Source organism: Balaenoptera ricei, chromosome 19 (genome assembly GCF_028023285.1).
Source record: "Balaenoptera ricei isolate mBalRic1 chromosome 19, mBalRic1.hap2, whole genome shotgun sequence".
NCBI classification, from domain to species: Eukaryota; Metazoa; Chordata; class Mammalia; order Artiodactyla; family Balaenopteridae; genus Balaenoptera; species Balaenoptera ricei.
This window is the reverse complement of record NC_082657.1, coordinates 26,991,140-27,007,783: the sequence shown is the minus strand read 5'-3', so window position 1 is coordinate 27,007,783 and position 16,644 is coordinate 26,991,140. Positions and strand designations below refer to the sequence as shown.

Below are 16,644 nucleotides of genomic sequence, written 5' to 3'. Positions count from 1 at the left end.
GCTCTTTTTTCCTCGTCATAGATGACACGATAGCACTGGATAGCATTCTGAACAGCTGCTGCAAGCTTTGTGTACCATTCTACATTCGGGTCCTGTGCCTCAAAAACTAACAGTGCCTCCTCAAGTAAAATCCCCTTGCCGTTTCCTGCATTGTGAATCTCTTTGGTTCTTCAGTTACTTCTTCTTCCTCTTGTCTCTCTTCATCCTTTCTCTCGGCCTCCAATTCCATCAGGTCTTCATTAGGAAGCTCCTTGTGTTGCTCAGCAAGGAGTTCAGTGAAGTCGTTGTCTTGCAGATCTCGCTCCAGCTTAGACCTCTTTGGACTCTCATCCACCTTCTCAAACCCACGAAAATCGTGAACAAACTGTGGGCAAAGATTCTTCCAAAGCCCATTCATGATGACAACCGTAACCTCATGCCAAGCAAAGTTAATGTTTTTTATGGCCTTGTAGATGTTATAGTCCTTCCAAAATTGTTGCAAGGTTGTTCCTGATTCGTGTCACTCGCCTTTACCGCCTGACAAAGTGTGACCTAAATAATATTTCTTGAAAGTTGCTATAACTCCCTGGTCCATAGGTTGGGTGAGCGACATAGTATTTGGCGGCAGATGCACTACTTCGACGTTAGGATAAAAGTTGTCCACTAATGGGGGGTGGCCCGGAGCATTGTCAAGCAGCAAAAGAATGTTGAATGGGATGTCCTTCTCCAAGCAACATTTCGCTACCTCCTGGATAAAGTGGTGGAAAAACCAGTCCTGGTAAATGGCCTGTGTAACCCAGGCTTTGGGGATACTCAGTCACACAAGAGGAAGGGAGCCCTTGGCTATGTTGGGTTCTCTGAATGATAAACTAAGAGAGGCTTCAGCCTCATATTGCCGGAAGCATTGCCACCAAACAACAGAGTTAGCGTATCCTTCGCTGCTTTATAGCCTGGCATCAAGTTTTCCTTCTTACTGATGTAACTTTGGTCTGGCATCCTCTTCCAGTACAGTCCTGTCTCATCCACGTTAAAAAGCTGCTTGGGTAAATATGCGCCTTCATCCATAATTTTTCAAAGCATTTCAGGAAGTTCCTGGGCAGCTACTGTATCTGCACTCGCTGCCTCACCACTTACTTTTATGTTGTGAAGGTTGGTTCTAGCCTTGAACTGATGAAACCAGTCATGGCTGACACTAAAAGATGTGCCCTCTGATTCTTCACCGTGTTTCTTCTTCAAGTCTTCATAAAGCCTTTTAGCTTTCTCTTGAATCAACATTAAGCTGAGTGGGACTTGACACTGATGCTGATCCTGCATCCACAAACTGAGAAATTTCTTCATCTCCTCTCTCACTTTTCCATGCTTCTTCAATATTACTGTTGACATCATTGGCACAGCAGACTTCACATGTTCCATGATCTTGTCCTTGTTCTTTAGAATCATTGATGGTTGAACAATTCATGTTATAAGAACGAGCAACGTCTACTATCTTACTGTCTCGCCCCACTGTCTCAATTATTTTCACTTTTGTTTCCATCATTATTGCTTGGTGCTTCTTAGCAGTACCAGCTACATCACTGCTGCTTTTACACTTGCTTCTGGACATCCTGGGCTTGAAATAAAGATCCTGTACTCCTGTACTCTATACAGGACTGTAAAGTACACAAAAGCACAACCACTTGTAGAGGATGCACGCACGTGACAATGTACACCAGACACTTGAACTAACTTATATGATTGGACATGTGAATGCATGTTCGCATCTTTGAAAGTTCGCAACTTGAAGGTTCGTACGTAGGGGACTTACTGTACATATTTTATTAGGTTTATACTTATGAATTCCATTTTTTTGCCATGCTAATTATAAATGGTATTGTGCTTTTAATTTCAAATTCCATTTGTTTATTCCTGGGATATAGGAAGGCAGTTGGCTTTTTTGCATTAACCTTGTGTCCTGTAATCTTGTTACAGTAGCTTATTTCAAGAGATTTTTGGTTGATTAATTTGGATTTCTACATAGACAATCATGTCATCTGCAAAAAAGACAATTTTATTTATTCCTTCTTAATCAGTATGCCCTTTATTTCCTTTTCTTGTCTTATTGAATTAGCTGGGACTTCCAGTGTGAGGTTGAAAAAGAGTGGTGAGAGGGGACATCCTTGTCTTGTTCCTGATCTTAGTGAGAATGCTTCTTGTTTCCCACCATTAAGTATTATGTTACCTGTAGGTTTTTTGTAGATATCTACTATAAAGTTGAGGAAGTTCCCCTCTATTCCTTGTTTACAGAAAGCATTTATCATGAATGGGTGTTGGATTTTTGTTAAATGTTTTTTCTGCATCTACAGACATACCTTGTTTTATTGCACTTTATTGTACAATACTTTGCAGATACTGCATTTTTTACACAATGAAGGTTTATAGCAGCCCTGTGTTGAGCAAGTCTATCAGTGCCATTTTTCCAACAGCATTATTTTTTAATTAAGGTATATACATTGTTTTTGTAGACATAATGGTATTACACACTTACTAAACTACAGTATAGTGTAAGCATTAATTTTATACACACTGGGAAACCAAAAAATTCATGTATGTTTTTTCTTACTTTATCCCTTTAACCTGTTAGTGTCTTTGTATTTAAAGTGTGTTTCTTTGTATTTAAAGTAAACAGCTTAGTGTTGGTTTTGCTTTGTTATCCATCTGACAATGTCTGCCCTTTGATTGGAGAATTAATCCATTCACATATGATGTAACTTATATGTTTGGATTTAATTTTTTTTTTTTGCTGTTTGTTTTCTGTCTCATCAGCTTTTTATTCTTCTGTTTCTCTTTTTCTCCCTCTTTTGTCTTAATTACATGTTATTGGTACTATGTTTTAATTTCTCTTTTGGCCTCTTACCTTTATTTGTTTGCTTTTGTGTGTGTGTGTGTGTGTGTGTGTGTGTGTGTGTGTGATTGCTCTAGGAATATTACGTTATGCAGCTCTAACTTATCACAGTCTAGAGGCAATATTGGATTAGTTCAGGAAAAATATAGGAATTTTGCAACCATCTAGTTCCCTTTACTTCTCCTAGCCTTTGTGCTATAATTAGAGTGATCAGCTTATCTCCTGATAAGTTTTATTTCCTAGTTTTAGCGCTGAAAGTTCTGTGTCTGGGCAACTCCCTCAGTCCTGGGCAAATTGGAAAGGTTGGTCATTTTTGCTATTGTTATCATCTTTGTTACATCTATAAATGTTATAAACTCAACAATATGATGTTGTACTTTTTGCTTTAAGTCAGAGGTGGGCAAAATATGGCTCTCAAGCAAAATATGGCTCCCATACCAAATCTGGCTCCTGGCCTGTTTTTGTAGGACCCACAAGCTAAGAATGTTTTCTGCATTTTTTTTTAAGATCAAATATTTTGCATTTTTAAAGAGTTACTAAGAAAAAGGAAAAAGAAAAATATGAGACACGAACAGTTATATGACCATAAGCCAAAAATATTTACTAATCTGTGCAAAAAAAGTCTGCTGATGCCTTCCTTAACCAACTATATATGTCTTTAAAAGAAAATAATAGAAAAAAATATATACACATATACTTATTTTAAATATGAGTAATTTGTGAAAACTGGAGAGCCCCCTCTTTTTTTTTTTAAAGGAGATTTTAGTACATTGTTTGGGGAGCAATCTTGTGGACCAACCAAATCTGTATTGTGTTTTATACAAATATGGTTTATGGACAGTGGTGGAAATGTGATCAGAGAAAGATTAAACAAGAGAAATATAGTTGATGTTGTTCCAGTGCCAATAAGCACTGCCAGTATATAGTATAAAAAGGATTTGGTAAGGTTTTCTGAAGTAAGGAAAACCTATTTAAACTCTAATTCTTAGCTTAAAATTAAATTTATTATGTTCTGACATAACTGACTTGAGTAATTTTACTTTGGAAGAAAATATTTCAATATTTAAAACATTTTCATTTGTTCTGATTAATAGAGTAAAAGCTTAGGTTTACATTGTATGCATAATATCTTCCAGTTTCTTCAGGTCAGAAACTATTGTAAATCCTGATATGTTTCACCTGGCAGAAAATAATCTTTCAGGACAAAAAAAAAAAGCCTATTTTTTAATATGCTGGCTTAAAGGTGAAAAGAAAATCTAAGGACAACTAGAAGTTTTTGTCATAATAAGAGCTCAGTTTCATTTGGAGAGAGCTAATTATGCTACATACATTCTTTTGAATATAATAAATATTACGTACGTTGAAGCACATTGTTTCAATTTTTAATGTAAATTCTTAAGGGAATATTCATGAGAATTTAATCAAACTTGTTGATTTAAAAAAAAAAAATTATTTATTTTTTTGGCTGCGCCCGGTCTTAGTTGCCACATGCAGGATCTTCGTTGTGCCGTGCAGGATCTAGTTCCCTGACCAGGGATCAAACCCGGGCCCCCTGCATTGGGAGCACAGAGTCTTAACCACTGGACCACCAGGGAAGTCCCTCAAACTTGTTGATTCTTTTTTTTTTTTTTAATAATGAAGCTGCTTTTCTTTTTTTTTTTTTTTAATTTAGGGAAGGCTCTTTTATTTATTTATTTATTTTTATATTTATTTTTGGCTGTGTTGGGTCTTCGTTTCTGTGCGAGGGCTTCCTCTAGTTGCGGCAAGCGGGGGCCACTCTTCATCGTGGTTCGCGGGCCTCTTCACTATTGCGGCCTCTCTTGTTGCGGAGCACAGGCTCCAGACGCGCAGGCTCAGTAGTTGTGGCTCACGGGCCCAGTCGCTCCGCGGCATGTGGGATCTTCCCAGACCAGGGCTCGAACCCGTGTCCCCTGCATTAGCAGGCAGACTCTCAACCACTGCGCCACCAGGGAAGCCCTGTTGATTCTTAAATGTGCTATATTCTCTTAGTAAAAAACTGAAGAAAGTAATATTATGTTATAGTTGAGGTTTTCTAATTTTTTAAAGGTGAAGTTTTTTCTTTCTAAACTGGATTAAGAAACAATTCTTTAAGATATAAGCTAAAAAAAATCGGAAACCAGAAAGCCATGTTTTGTTTCTTACTTTTTTTTTTGACTACACAACAAATAAGATTATTAGAATATTGCATATGAGTACTATGATGATTCTACAATACCTGAAGCATATCATATTAAGTTTTTCTATGTATTTTATACATAATATATAAAATCTTTAGAGTTTGAAGGAATTTTTCCATTTGAATATATTATCCTTTAAAAAAATTTAGAAACATAGTTATAGAAATACTATAAGCAGGAAAGAGGTAGAATATTTCAGTTTCTTTGTAAAATTCTCTGCAGACCTGTATTAAAAATGTCGTTCAGAATCATCTAAACCAGTAGTCCTGAACCAGGAGTGATTGTGTTCCCCTGGGGACATTCAGCAAAATCTGGAGACATTTTTGGTTGTCACAATTGGATGGGAAGTGCTACTGACTTCTACTGGGAAGAGGCCAGGGATGCTGATAAACATCCTACTATGCAGAGGACAGCTCATCACAGCAAGTTATTGGTCACAAACAAAATAGTGCCAAAGTTGAGAAATATCCATCAACATCATTTATGCTTTTCATTTCCAAGGTGTGTCACATCTATTATTCATATAACTCAGAGTTGACCAAGTCCTTATGAGTGTATAGTATTCAAAATTATTGTTAGCCTTCTAGCATTTAAAAAATTTTTAATAAAATCTACATAACATAAAATTTACCATTTTAACCATTTTTAAGTGTACAGGTCAATGGCATTAAGTACATTCACAGTGTTGTATAAGCATCACCACCATCTGTCTCCAGAACTTTTCTTATTATTCCAACCTGAAACCCTGTACCCTTAAACAATAACTCCCCATTCCCCACTCCCCCTAGTCCCTGGTAACCTCTGTTCTACTTTCTTTTTTTTGTTTTTTTAAAATTAATTAATTAATTAATTTATTTATTTATCCTTGGCTGTGTTGGGTCTTCATTTCCGCGTGAGGGCTTTCTCCAGTTGCGGCGAGCGGGGGCCACACTCTTCATCGCAGTGTGCGGGCCTCTCACTATTGTGGCCTCTCTTGTTGCGGAGCACAGGCTCCAGACGCGCAGGCTCAGTAGTTGTGGCTCACGGGCCCAGCCGCTCCGCGGCATGTGGGATCGTCCCAGACCAGGGCTTGAACCCATGTCCCCTGCATTAGCAGGCAGACTCTCAACCACTGCGCCACCAGGGAAGCCCTGTTCTACTTTCTGTCTATGAATTTGTCTATTCTAGTTACCTCATGTAAGGGAAATCATTAAAATATTTGTTCTTTTTAGTACTTTTTGTGTATTTGTTGTTTTAATTATTACCTTAGGGTTTTTTGGTGTGTGTTTGTATGTTTTTTGTTTTCTTATAAAGCAGTTTTTTTTTTAATTTGGAGAATGTTTTATTTGACACAGAGCAATCACATTATGAATTATATGTCTGCTGACAGTGATTTTCAGTTCTCTTTGTAATAAAGGATTGGAATGAGTTATTTATAATGTGGTTATTTTATAGCTCCTTTGAATCTAAGAAACAAAATAAAACAAGGACTTTTTCCTTATAGTTTGTTTCCAGTTTTACTTGGAAAAATGTAAAAACAATCTACATTCAAGGAATCAATTGATGTAGTGTTCCCACAATTGATATTATTAGCAAGTGATACTTTGAATTAAAAAAAGATCCTGGAAATGCAATGTTACAGCAAGTCATTAATATTTTCAATACAGAGTACAAATTGTAGTGTAATTAACTCTTGGATTAATAGTATCCAACTTGTCCAACCCATTTTACAGTTGTTTCTAGAGGAAGCTCTTTTTATAAATGAATTTGGTGGAGGTAGTAGTTGCTTGTTGTTGTTGTCTTGGAAGATGATAATTAGCTCAGTTGCAGGAATGTTACATTAAACATTTTCATTAAGTAATGGAAATCAACCTATTAATTGAATGTGAGTATTTGTGTATCATTTCTCATTTAACCAAAACAGTCTTTGCTAGTTCTGAGTGAAGGCATATATGCCTTTCTTGGTGATATGTTTAATTTTAAATAAATGAATTGATACCTTTGAATTTTATTTGAACAAAGATGTAAACTGAAAAAATGACCAAAATACCTATCTCTAGTATATTTTCCTCTTTTCAAAAATTAACATTTTTATTTGTGATTAGAAAGAACCACATGATATACTTAATAAACTATGGACTTGGATGTATCTGGAGTAACAGTTGTGATTTAGAAGTCAGTTATCAAAGTTTTTTTCCTCTTAAATACAAGCTAGAGATCTGCTTTTTCAGTATTTTTACTGAAGAAAAAGAATTCTACCAGAATTTTAGTTAGCTTAGTGTTAATTAGTTTAGACAAAATGTTTGTATTCTAGAGTATGAGGCATCTTAAAAATACATGAATGTAAAGCACTACAGCTAAGCTTTATGCAAGAAGAACGGTAGGAGAATAGACTTCTTTACATATGGAATTGCAGTTTTCTGTCTGAACTTATTCTTGCTGGTATTTGAAAATCATTTCTGGTTTTTGGTGAGTAATTCTTAATTCAGGGATCATCATTAGTGAAATCTTGGGGGCAGTGTCTCTTCAAAAGCCTTTTTTTTTTTTTTTGGCGTGGGATTGACGTGCTAAAATATGATGAAATGCCTGAATAAGATCACGGTGGATTGTATCATATCGATACCCTGGTATTATACTCTAGTTTTACAGAATCTTACTGTTGGGGGATACTAGACAAAGTATATAAGGGCTGTCTCTGTAGTATTTCCTATAACTGCATGTGAATCTATAATTTCCTTTAAACAAGAAGCAATATGATGAAAGACCAGATTTATTTTCCCACCTGCAGCAACCATAAAAAGCAGATGAAACATTTAAGACAATGGTTTTCAAGACACTTGACATTAGGCAATGTAGGGTAGTGACCCTGAGAATTGAGAAACAAATTAGGTGAGCCCTATGATTGCCCTAGCTAACCACCTTAAGAGAATTCCTGGCTGTGGCACAGGGAAAGGAAACTCAGGAGTAGTTTGGCAGACGGAGCTAAGAGTTGAGGAGACGGAGTTAAGAGCTCAGAGAGATCAAGGAAACAAAAAGCTGAAACAGGTCCACAATTTAACTCTATCAGAAATCCAAAATTTCCTATTAGGTTTTGTGCAATGAAAAGATAAAAGGTCTCTTATTGCCCTTTTTGCCTCTACAACATAGGTTCTGAGTTGACTTTAATATATACCGAAGTATACCAGTTGGCAAACCTTCATGGCCTTAATACTGGGGCTCAAATTATAGTTATACCTGGGATCCCACCAAATTTAAACAAGATACCCCTATACTTTTAGTAGAGTTACCACACAGAGAGAACTATCAGAACTACTGCTTTGCCTGAATTCCCTATAGTCATAGCGGCTACTGCCATAAAATATCCCATAGTGGGCATGGATGATCTGACCTATCAAGTAATACATTAAAAGTAAGTCTATGGCACTCACAATTGGCTTGACCAAATGGGACCCCACGGACTTCCCCATCTCCCCCAGTTAAAATAGTTAATATGGCTCAATAAAAGTTAAAACAGGGCCTTGATGAATTGAAACCTGTTATTCAAGACTTATTTAGAGAAAGGGGGGTTATCTTCACTGCTTCTCCATTTAATAGCCCAATTTTACCTGATTTTTAAACTTATAAAGAATGAATGGCGCCTCACAGTGAATTACTACAACCTTAATGCCATGGTCCTACCTGTTAAAGCCTCTGTATGCACTATTATTGAAATTACTTACTCTTTCCAATCAATATCTCATAAATACCTTGCATAGATTTGACTAATATGTTCTGGCTAGTGCCTATTTCCAGAATCTCTCATTCATAGTTTGCCTACACCTTCAAAGGAATATAATACACCTTTACCTATCTACCTCAACAGCCCTACCATCGCACACAGTCTTTATATGCAAGATCTTAAAAGTATCCAGCTTCTTACAGAAGCATAGGTATGACATCACAGTGATGTCAACCTCCAAGGGGACTGATTTGACACACTCAATTCAGGATATACAAATAACAAAGGATTTCACAAAAAGGGCATGGGCCATTGCCCCACACATAATGCCATAGTACAAAGCCCTGCCATCTTGGTTAAAGTCTTGAAAAATTATTTGGTAAGCTGGGACAGCTCTGTCCCTGATACTGTCAAGAAATAGCTGTTGACTCTCTCACCAGTGTTCAAATAAGCCTAACATCTTTTGGGCTCTTGAAGACAACATATTCCTCATTTACAAATTTTACTTAAGCCCATTTATGCTATTACTTACAGATACCTTGAATGGAGACCCTATAAAAAAATGCTCTAGAATCTGCCCGAATTGCAAAAAACAGTCAACAGCAGTCACATTAGTGCCCCAAAGACCTTCACTGTAGAGGCTTTAGCAACCTCTTTCTACACCTCCTGAAGTCTCTAGGCTACCCATTATGGCCATAAATTGTCTGTAAACTTTTGATGCAAGAAACTACTCTCGTTGATCCCATGCTATACACCATTAGCAGTAATTGCTGGTTACATACTGATTTTCCTGGCAATTAGAGGCTTTTATAGGCCCTGAGCCCATGACGCTCCCTCCTTAGCCGCCTATTATGTCTTGGGTCATGGAAGCGGTACCCTGTAAACTCAGTACCTCATCAAGGCCTCCTTGCCAAAACAAAAGTAGTACCTACAGTATAGCCAAACCTGAGCTCTCTGGCATATCCCACCTATAGGATGGGTTGGTCTCCCTTGTCCTCAGTCCTTTGCCAGATGCCATAATGCTGGAGGATATCACCCCTCTACTGGACCCTTTAGATACTTGGGGAGCCCCTTGGGATCAACTGAGTGAATACTAAAGGGAATTTGTACAGTTTTGGATGGCATCACAGTTGATGGAGCACATGGGAAAGCTGTTGCTGTTAATTCCTTAAGCAGGATGTTCCTGATCAAGGACAGGATCCAAGGGTCAGCACTACTGGCCAAACTTCACTCAATTATCTTAGCACTAGATGCTCTGGCCAACAGTCAGTTCTCTCCACATTTTTACTGACTCTTGGGCCATGGCCAATAGTTTGGCTGTCTGGTCCTGCCAGTGGCAGCAACAACTCCTTACTCAAGGTTGCCCCTTTGGGTAGAAAGACTTCTGGGAATCTCTTGCCTCACAAGACACCCAATATTAACCAAACATTTCTCCGCACATGCTAAAGCCACAATACAAGGCCTCGCTAAGACATTCCTTATTCCTTCTGGAGTTCCATACATTATCCATAGTGACCAAGGCACTCATTTCACTTCTCAAAATACACAATGCTGAGCTGCTGAACAAGGCATTCAGTGGAACTCTCCCCTTCTTTACTAGTCTCAAGCTACCAACCTCATATAGTGCCAAAATGGCTTAATTAAACAAGTTCACATTCAATTAAGTAGAATGTCATCAGTTAAACATCAGTAGTGAATTGTAATAAAATGCCCAACTCCGTTTTTTATATTTGATTGTTAACAGCTTTGAAGCCCCAGCACTTCTTTCCCGTTCTGTCCCACATCTGGGGAAATTGCTAAGAAAGCTCAGGTACTCTCTTCTTTAATGCCAGCAGAAAGTTCAAACCGTGTAAGCCACAGCTTCTCACATACAGGAACCCTCACCCCAGTCCTTTTCCCTAACTATAATAAAAACAGAGCCAATCTCCTTTCTCTGCTCTCAAGCCATTTTGGACCTCCTTGGGAGCCTTCCCTGTACTCCCCAAAAAGCCTCATTATGAAAGTCTTTACATACCCTCCAGGTGCATGGATGGCATCATCAGGGTCAACATCTGAACCAAATTTTGGATAGGAGGTCCATTCATCTCTGTAGCGTGAGCACAGTGGTAGAGAAAGGATATTTTTTTTCAACAAATGGTGCTGGAACAATTGGATATGCATATGCAAAAACCCAGAAAACAAAACTTTTTTCCCACTTGTTTTTATTGTGGTAAGATACACATGACATAAAATTTATCTTAACCATTTTTAAGTATACATTTTAATTAAATTTTAAACTATGAATCTTCTAGAAAATAGTAAAAAATCTTTGTGAACATAGTTAGGCACATGTTTGTTAATTACACACCAAAATCATGATCCATAAAAGAAAAAAATGATAAATCTGACTTCATCAAAATTAAAAGTTCTGCTCTTTGAAAGCCACTGATAAGAGGACTTGTATCCAGAATAGGTAAAGGACTCTCAACACTCAATAATAGGAAAACAATCTAATTAAAACATGGGCAAAAATTTGAATAGACACTTCACCAAAGTAGACATATAGATGACAATAAGCACATGAAAAAATGTTCAACATCGTTAGTCATGAGGGATATTACTACAATGAGATCCCACTACCCTGCTAGAATGGCTAAAATTAAAAACTGAACCTACCAAGTGTTGCTGAGGATGTGGAGGAACTAGAACTCTCTTATACACTGCTGGTGAGGATGTAAAATGATACAGCCACTTTGGAAAATAGTTTGGCAGTTTTCTTAGAAAGTTAAACACTTACCTACTATATAATCCAGCCAGTAGCTCTTTATCCAAGAGGAAAGAAAGTGTATGCCTATACAAAGACTTGTATTTGCTACATACATAGCAGCTTTGTTTGTAATAGCTAAAAACTGGAAATACTCCATATGTACATCATCAAGTTGATGGATAAGCAAACTGTGGTATATCCTTACATGGAATAGTATTTAGCAATGAACTTATTACATGCAACAATGTGGACAAATCTCAAAATAATTATGCTGAATGAAAGAGGCTAAACAAAAAAAAGAGCATGTACTTATGATTCCACTTACATAGAACTAGAAAATTCAAACTAATCTATAGTAACAGAAAGCTGATCAGTAGTTGCCTGGGGATTTTGAGGGGGGGGGGTATTAAGAGGGAAGGGTAGGAGGGGGGATTACAAAGGGGCATGAGGAAACTTTTGGGTCTTATGGATATATTCACTATGTTGATTGTGGTGATAGTTTCATGGGCATGTACACATATCAAAACATATCAAATTGTACATTTTAAATATATGTACTTTATTGTATATTATACCTTAGTGAAGTTGTTAAATGATAAAATAGTTTTTTCACTTAAAAAATATGTAAAAATCATGGACTACTTCAGGTAGTAAAGAAATTTAGAAAAGAAACAGAAACCTGCAGGGCTTATGGGATTTGTTCAAGGTCTTTCCTCAAGCAGAGAATAGGAGAACCTATGTCTCAACACCTTTTCTGTAGTCTTCCATGTTCCTTTCCCTCAAACTGGCTATTGTGAATGGTCCTTTTGCTGTAATTGGCACTGACCCTCTTTCCCTCTCATGTTTGAATTCTTAGACTTATTTTCAGTTCTGTTTTATTATCAGTAATCTATTCGTGTCTAAGTCTTGTTCCTTCCTCCCTTTGAAATCTCTGTCAAATGTTTTTTTTTTTAATACATTCTCTGTGCCAGCACTGCAGAACGGGCCATTGCAGAATGGGCCAAGAGCCTCTCATTCTGGGATAAACGTAATATTTTTCTAACTAATCCCTTTCTTCTCATCTAATCCATGTTGTAACTATTCTGAGATTGACATTTTAGGAAATGAACTTTGTACTTCACATTCTTCCCCTGGCCATTCACATATTGAACATTTACTATATGTGTGGAACTGTAAAGGAGAATGGGAAGGAAGTGATTTTTATCTCAAATAATTTTTGAGGAGGTGGAGTTTAAATATAAATGTGATTTCTACCTTCAAGTTACTATTGTTTAGTTGAAGAGACCACATAAACACTTGAGAAGTTTAATAAATAGTAAAATAGTAATATTTTTTTCCATTTTTTTCCCCTCCAGGTACCTGTTGCATGTAAATCTTGTCCCTGTGGTTATGTATTTATTAATAGGAAACCTCTAAAAATAAAACACTCAGAGAAATCATCACCTTTTACAGGTAACCGTGAGAGTTTACCACCTTTTCATCTTTTATGTATCTATTATATAAATTTAAAATTAATTTTTGTGAGTTAAAATTTCTTTTGCTGGTTAAATTATAATATTAGAGTCTGTTGAAGTATGTCTTTGGCTTTTATTGATACAGTATATCAATTTATGATGATTTGTTCTTTATCCAATTTAAATGTTAACTACTTCACAATACTGATAAACTTTGTAACAAATTTTAGTGAGAAATTTAATTTGAAAATGTTAACTGGAAGAAAGAGAACTTTGGTTTTATTATTAATATAATTTTTTAAAGTACCAGTTATCTTATTCCATTTACTGAGTTAGACTATCTAAAATATTGCTGATTTTAATTTTGAGTTTATAGCTCTCTCTTTAAAGTTGACAAATCTAGATTTATTCAATAAATGTATTCAGAGAAGGTGGGTTTTCATTACTCTTTTCTTTTTCTGTGATAAGATCAGATTTCTAACAGTGAACCCCAAATGGGAGTAGATTTATCACAAAATTTATTGTGGCTAACATGTGCCAGGTACTGTGTATCTTGGGCATACAGCAATAAATCTACTCCCAAAACAGGTTCAATGCTATCACAGTAAAGAAAAATATATATAAGAATATACATATGGAATATATAGGAAAAATAGCAGCTAGTAATAAGTGCTAGGTAGGAAATTAAAATAGGGAACTGTTTTGGAAGATGACTGGAAGGTGACTTTTGCTTGAGTAGTCAGGGGATGCATCTCTGAGGAAGTAATATTTTAGCTAAGATCTGAATAGATGAAGGGGCTAAACATGAAAACCAGGGAAAAGCAGAGGGAAAAAGCAAAGGTAAAAGTTCTAAGGCTAGATTTATTCCAGGAGTGCAAAGTTGGTACTATGGGGGAGGAGAAATTTCCCCTCCTTCCCCTCTTCGTTCTTATGTCTGGCAATTAAAATGATATAAGGCAGATTAACGGGAGAAAATCAAGTTTATTACATGTGCATGGGAATCTACATAAGTATAAAGAACTTCACAGAAGGCAAGGTGAGGTATGTATATATTCTGGACTAGGGAGAAGGCCATAGGGATCTGAAGCTTCAAGGGGAAGTAAGGTAATTCACAGGAAGATAAAAAGAATTAATGTTTGGTTAACAAATGTTTGCCCAAAGCTAGTGGGACACAGAGAGGAATTTGATCAAATGCGCTTTGCTAGGTTCCTCCCTCTACCACACCTAATACTTAACTATAGTTATCTATGGTGATAGCTTCTTCCTGGGACAGGCTTCATATCTTAAATTCTTTTAGGCATTTAAGAGGGAAGTTCAAAGTTTCTTCCTGAGCCTTTTGTGCTTTGATTGTTTTTAGCTCAAAATAATCCACATGTCAGAGTGGCACACTTGGCCCCATCAGTATAATATAAGGAAATCTATTAATATCATATGTCATATTAATAAGTATAAGGAAAAAATCTGATCAGGTTATCTCTATAGATGCTGAGAAAGTCTTTGGCAAAATTCAGTACCCATTCATAATAGAGACACTCAAGAAAGTAGGAATTGAAGAATACTTTAACTTGATAAAGTATATATCTTAGTGTTAAAGTTAGTGTTTTACTTAAATGGGGAAATACTGCAGACATATCCATTAAGATCAGGAACAAGGCAAGCATCCCCACTGTCTCCACTACTGTTCAGTATTATATTAGAAGTAAATTCGCCAAGGCAGTTAAATAAGAGAAATCAGTAAGAGGCATAAAAGAAGTAAAACAGTAACTATTTGTAGGTCATAGTGTACATGGACCCCAGAGAATCAGTAATAAAACTAACTCAAACAGTGAAAGAATTCACTGAAGGAGCAGGATTTAAAATTAACAAACAAAAATCAGCTTTCATAATGCAGGCATACCTCATTTCATTTTGCTTCGCTTTATAGAGTCTCACAGATAACTGCATTTTTGTAAATTGAAGATTTGTGGCAACACTGCATCAAACATGTCTTTAGGTGCCATTTTCCCAAAAGCATTTGCTTACTTTGTGTCTCTGTGTCACATTTTGTTAATTTTCACAAAATTAGAAGTGGCGCTTGAAGATGTGACTGAATTGCTGCAATCTCATGATAAAACTTTTTAACAGATGAGTTTCTTTTATGGGTGAGCAGAGAAAGTGGTTTCTTGAGATGGAATCTATTCCTGGTAAAAATACTGTGAAGATTGTTGAAATGACAACAAATAATTTAGAATATTATATAAACTTTGTTGATAAAGCAGAGGCAGGGTTTGAAAGGTTTTTGTTTGTTTTAAGAATGACTTTCCACTTTATTTATTTATTTATTTATTTATTTATTTATGGCTGTGCTGGGTCTTCGTTTCTGTGCGAGGGCTTTCTCTAGTTGTGGCAAGCGGGGGCCATTCTTCATCGCGGTGCGCGGGCCTCTCACTATCACGGCCTCTCTTGTTGCGGAGCACAGGCTCCAGACGCGCAGGCTCAGTAATTGTGGCTCACGGGCCCAGTTGCTCCGCGGCATGTGGGATCTTCCCAGACCAGGGCTCGAACCCGTGTCCCCTTCGTTGGCAGGCAGACTCTCAACTACTGCACCACCAGGGAAGCCCTTGAATCCAGTTTTGAAAGAAGTTCTACTAGGAGTAAAATGCTATCAAGCAGCATTGCTTGCTACAGAGAAATCGTTCATGAAAGTGTTAGGGGAACCAGTGACCGAAACTGCCCGCCCTGGCCAGGCAAGATAGTAGATATTTGCGTGAATTATCTTACAACAGGAGGTCCTGGTAAGGAACGTGGAACTAACAAGCTACCACTGACTGGAATAATTCGGGAAAGGTCAAAAGGAGAGAGGAGACTCCAGTCCATATGTCCTGCCAACCTCCCAGAATCCTTCTCACTGGAATCCATCTTGGCTGAACAATACACATGCCACCAGGAAGGACCCTAAGTCAGAGTGATTGGCCAGAGACAACTGGGAAACTAACCCCATACCATAAAACCCGAGACTGCAAGCCACGTGGCAGAGCAGTTCTCCTGGGTTCCCTTACCCTGCTGCTCTCCACCCGGGCGCCCCTTCCCAATAAAGTCTCTTGCTTTGTCAGCACGTGTGTCTCCTCGGACAATTCATTTCCGAGTGTTAGACAAGAGCCCACTCTCGAGCCCTGGAAGGGGTCCCCTTTCCTGCAACAAAAGGAAGAGTCAGTTGATGTGGCAAATTTCTTCCCTTTTGTCTTATTTTAAGAAATTGCCACAGCCCTCCCAGCCTTCAGCAACCACCACCCTGATCAGTCAGCAGCCGTCAACATCAAGGCAAGAGCCTCCACCAGTAAAAAGAGAATGACTGAGGGCTCAGATGATGGGTAGCATTTTCTAGCAATAAAGTATTTTTAAATTAAGGTATGTACATTTTTTATACATAAGGCTATTGCACACTTAATAAGCTACAATATAATATAAACATGCACTGGGCAGCCAGAATATCTGTGTGACTTGCTTTATTGCAATATTCATTATTGCCACGGTCTGGAACCAAACCTGCAATATTTCCGAGGTATGCCTATATACTTACAGTAAACAGAACATAATGTTAGAGAAAAGCCCGTTTACAACAGCAAAATAGAAGATTAAATACTTAGGAATAAATTTAATAAGGTGCAAAACCTATACAACGAAACTTTCAAACACCCCTGAAAGATACT

At 37.3% G+C, this 16,644-nt stretch overlaps 1 protein-coding gene across 1 annotated transcript in view; it reads left to right on the top strand.

Moving 5' to 3' along the window:
• The window catches only part of LOC132352949 (uncharacterized), a 48,744-nt gene that overhangs the window by 17,999 nt on the left and 14,101 nt on the right, over positions 1-16,644 (top strand). The window contains exon 2 of the mRNA XM_059903752.1: positions 12,857-12,953. Coding sequence (XP_059759735.1) covers positions 12,857-12,953 — 97 coding nt within the window. The remainder of the gene's footprint in view (positions 1-12,856; positions 12,954-16,644) is intronic.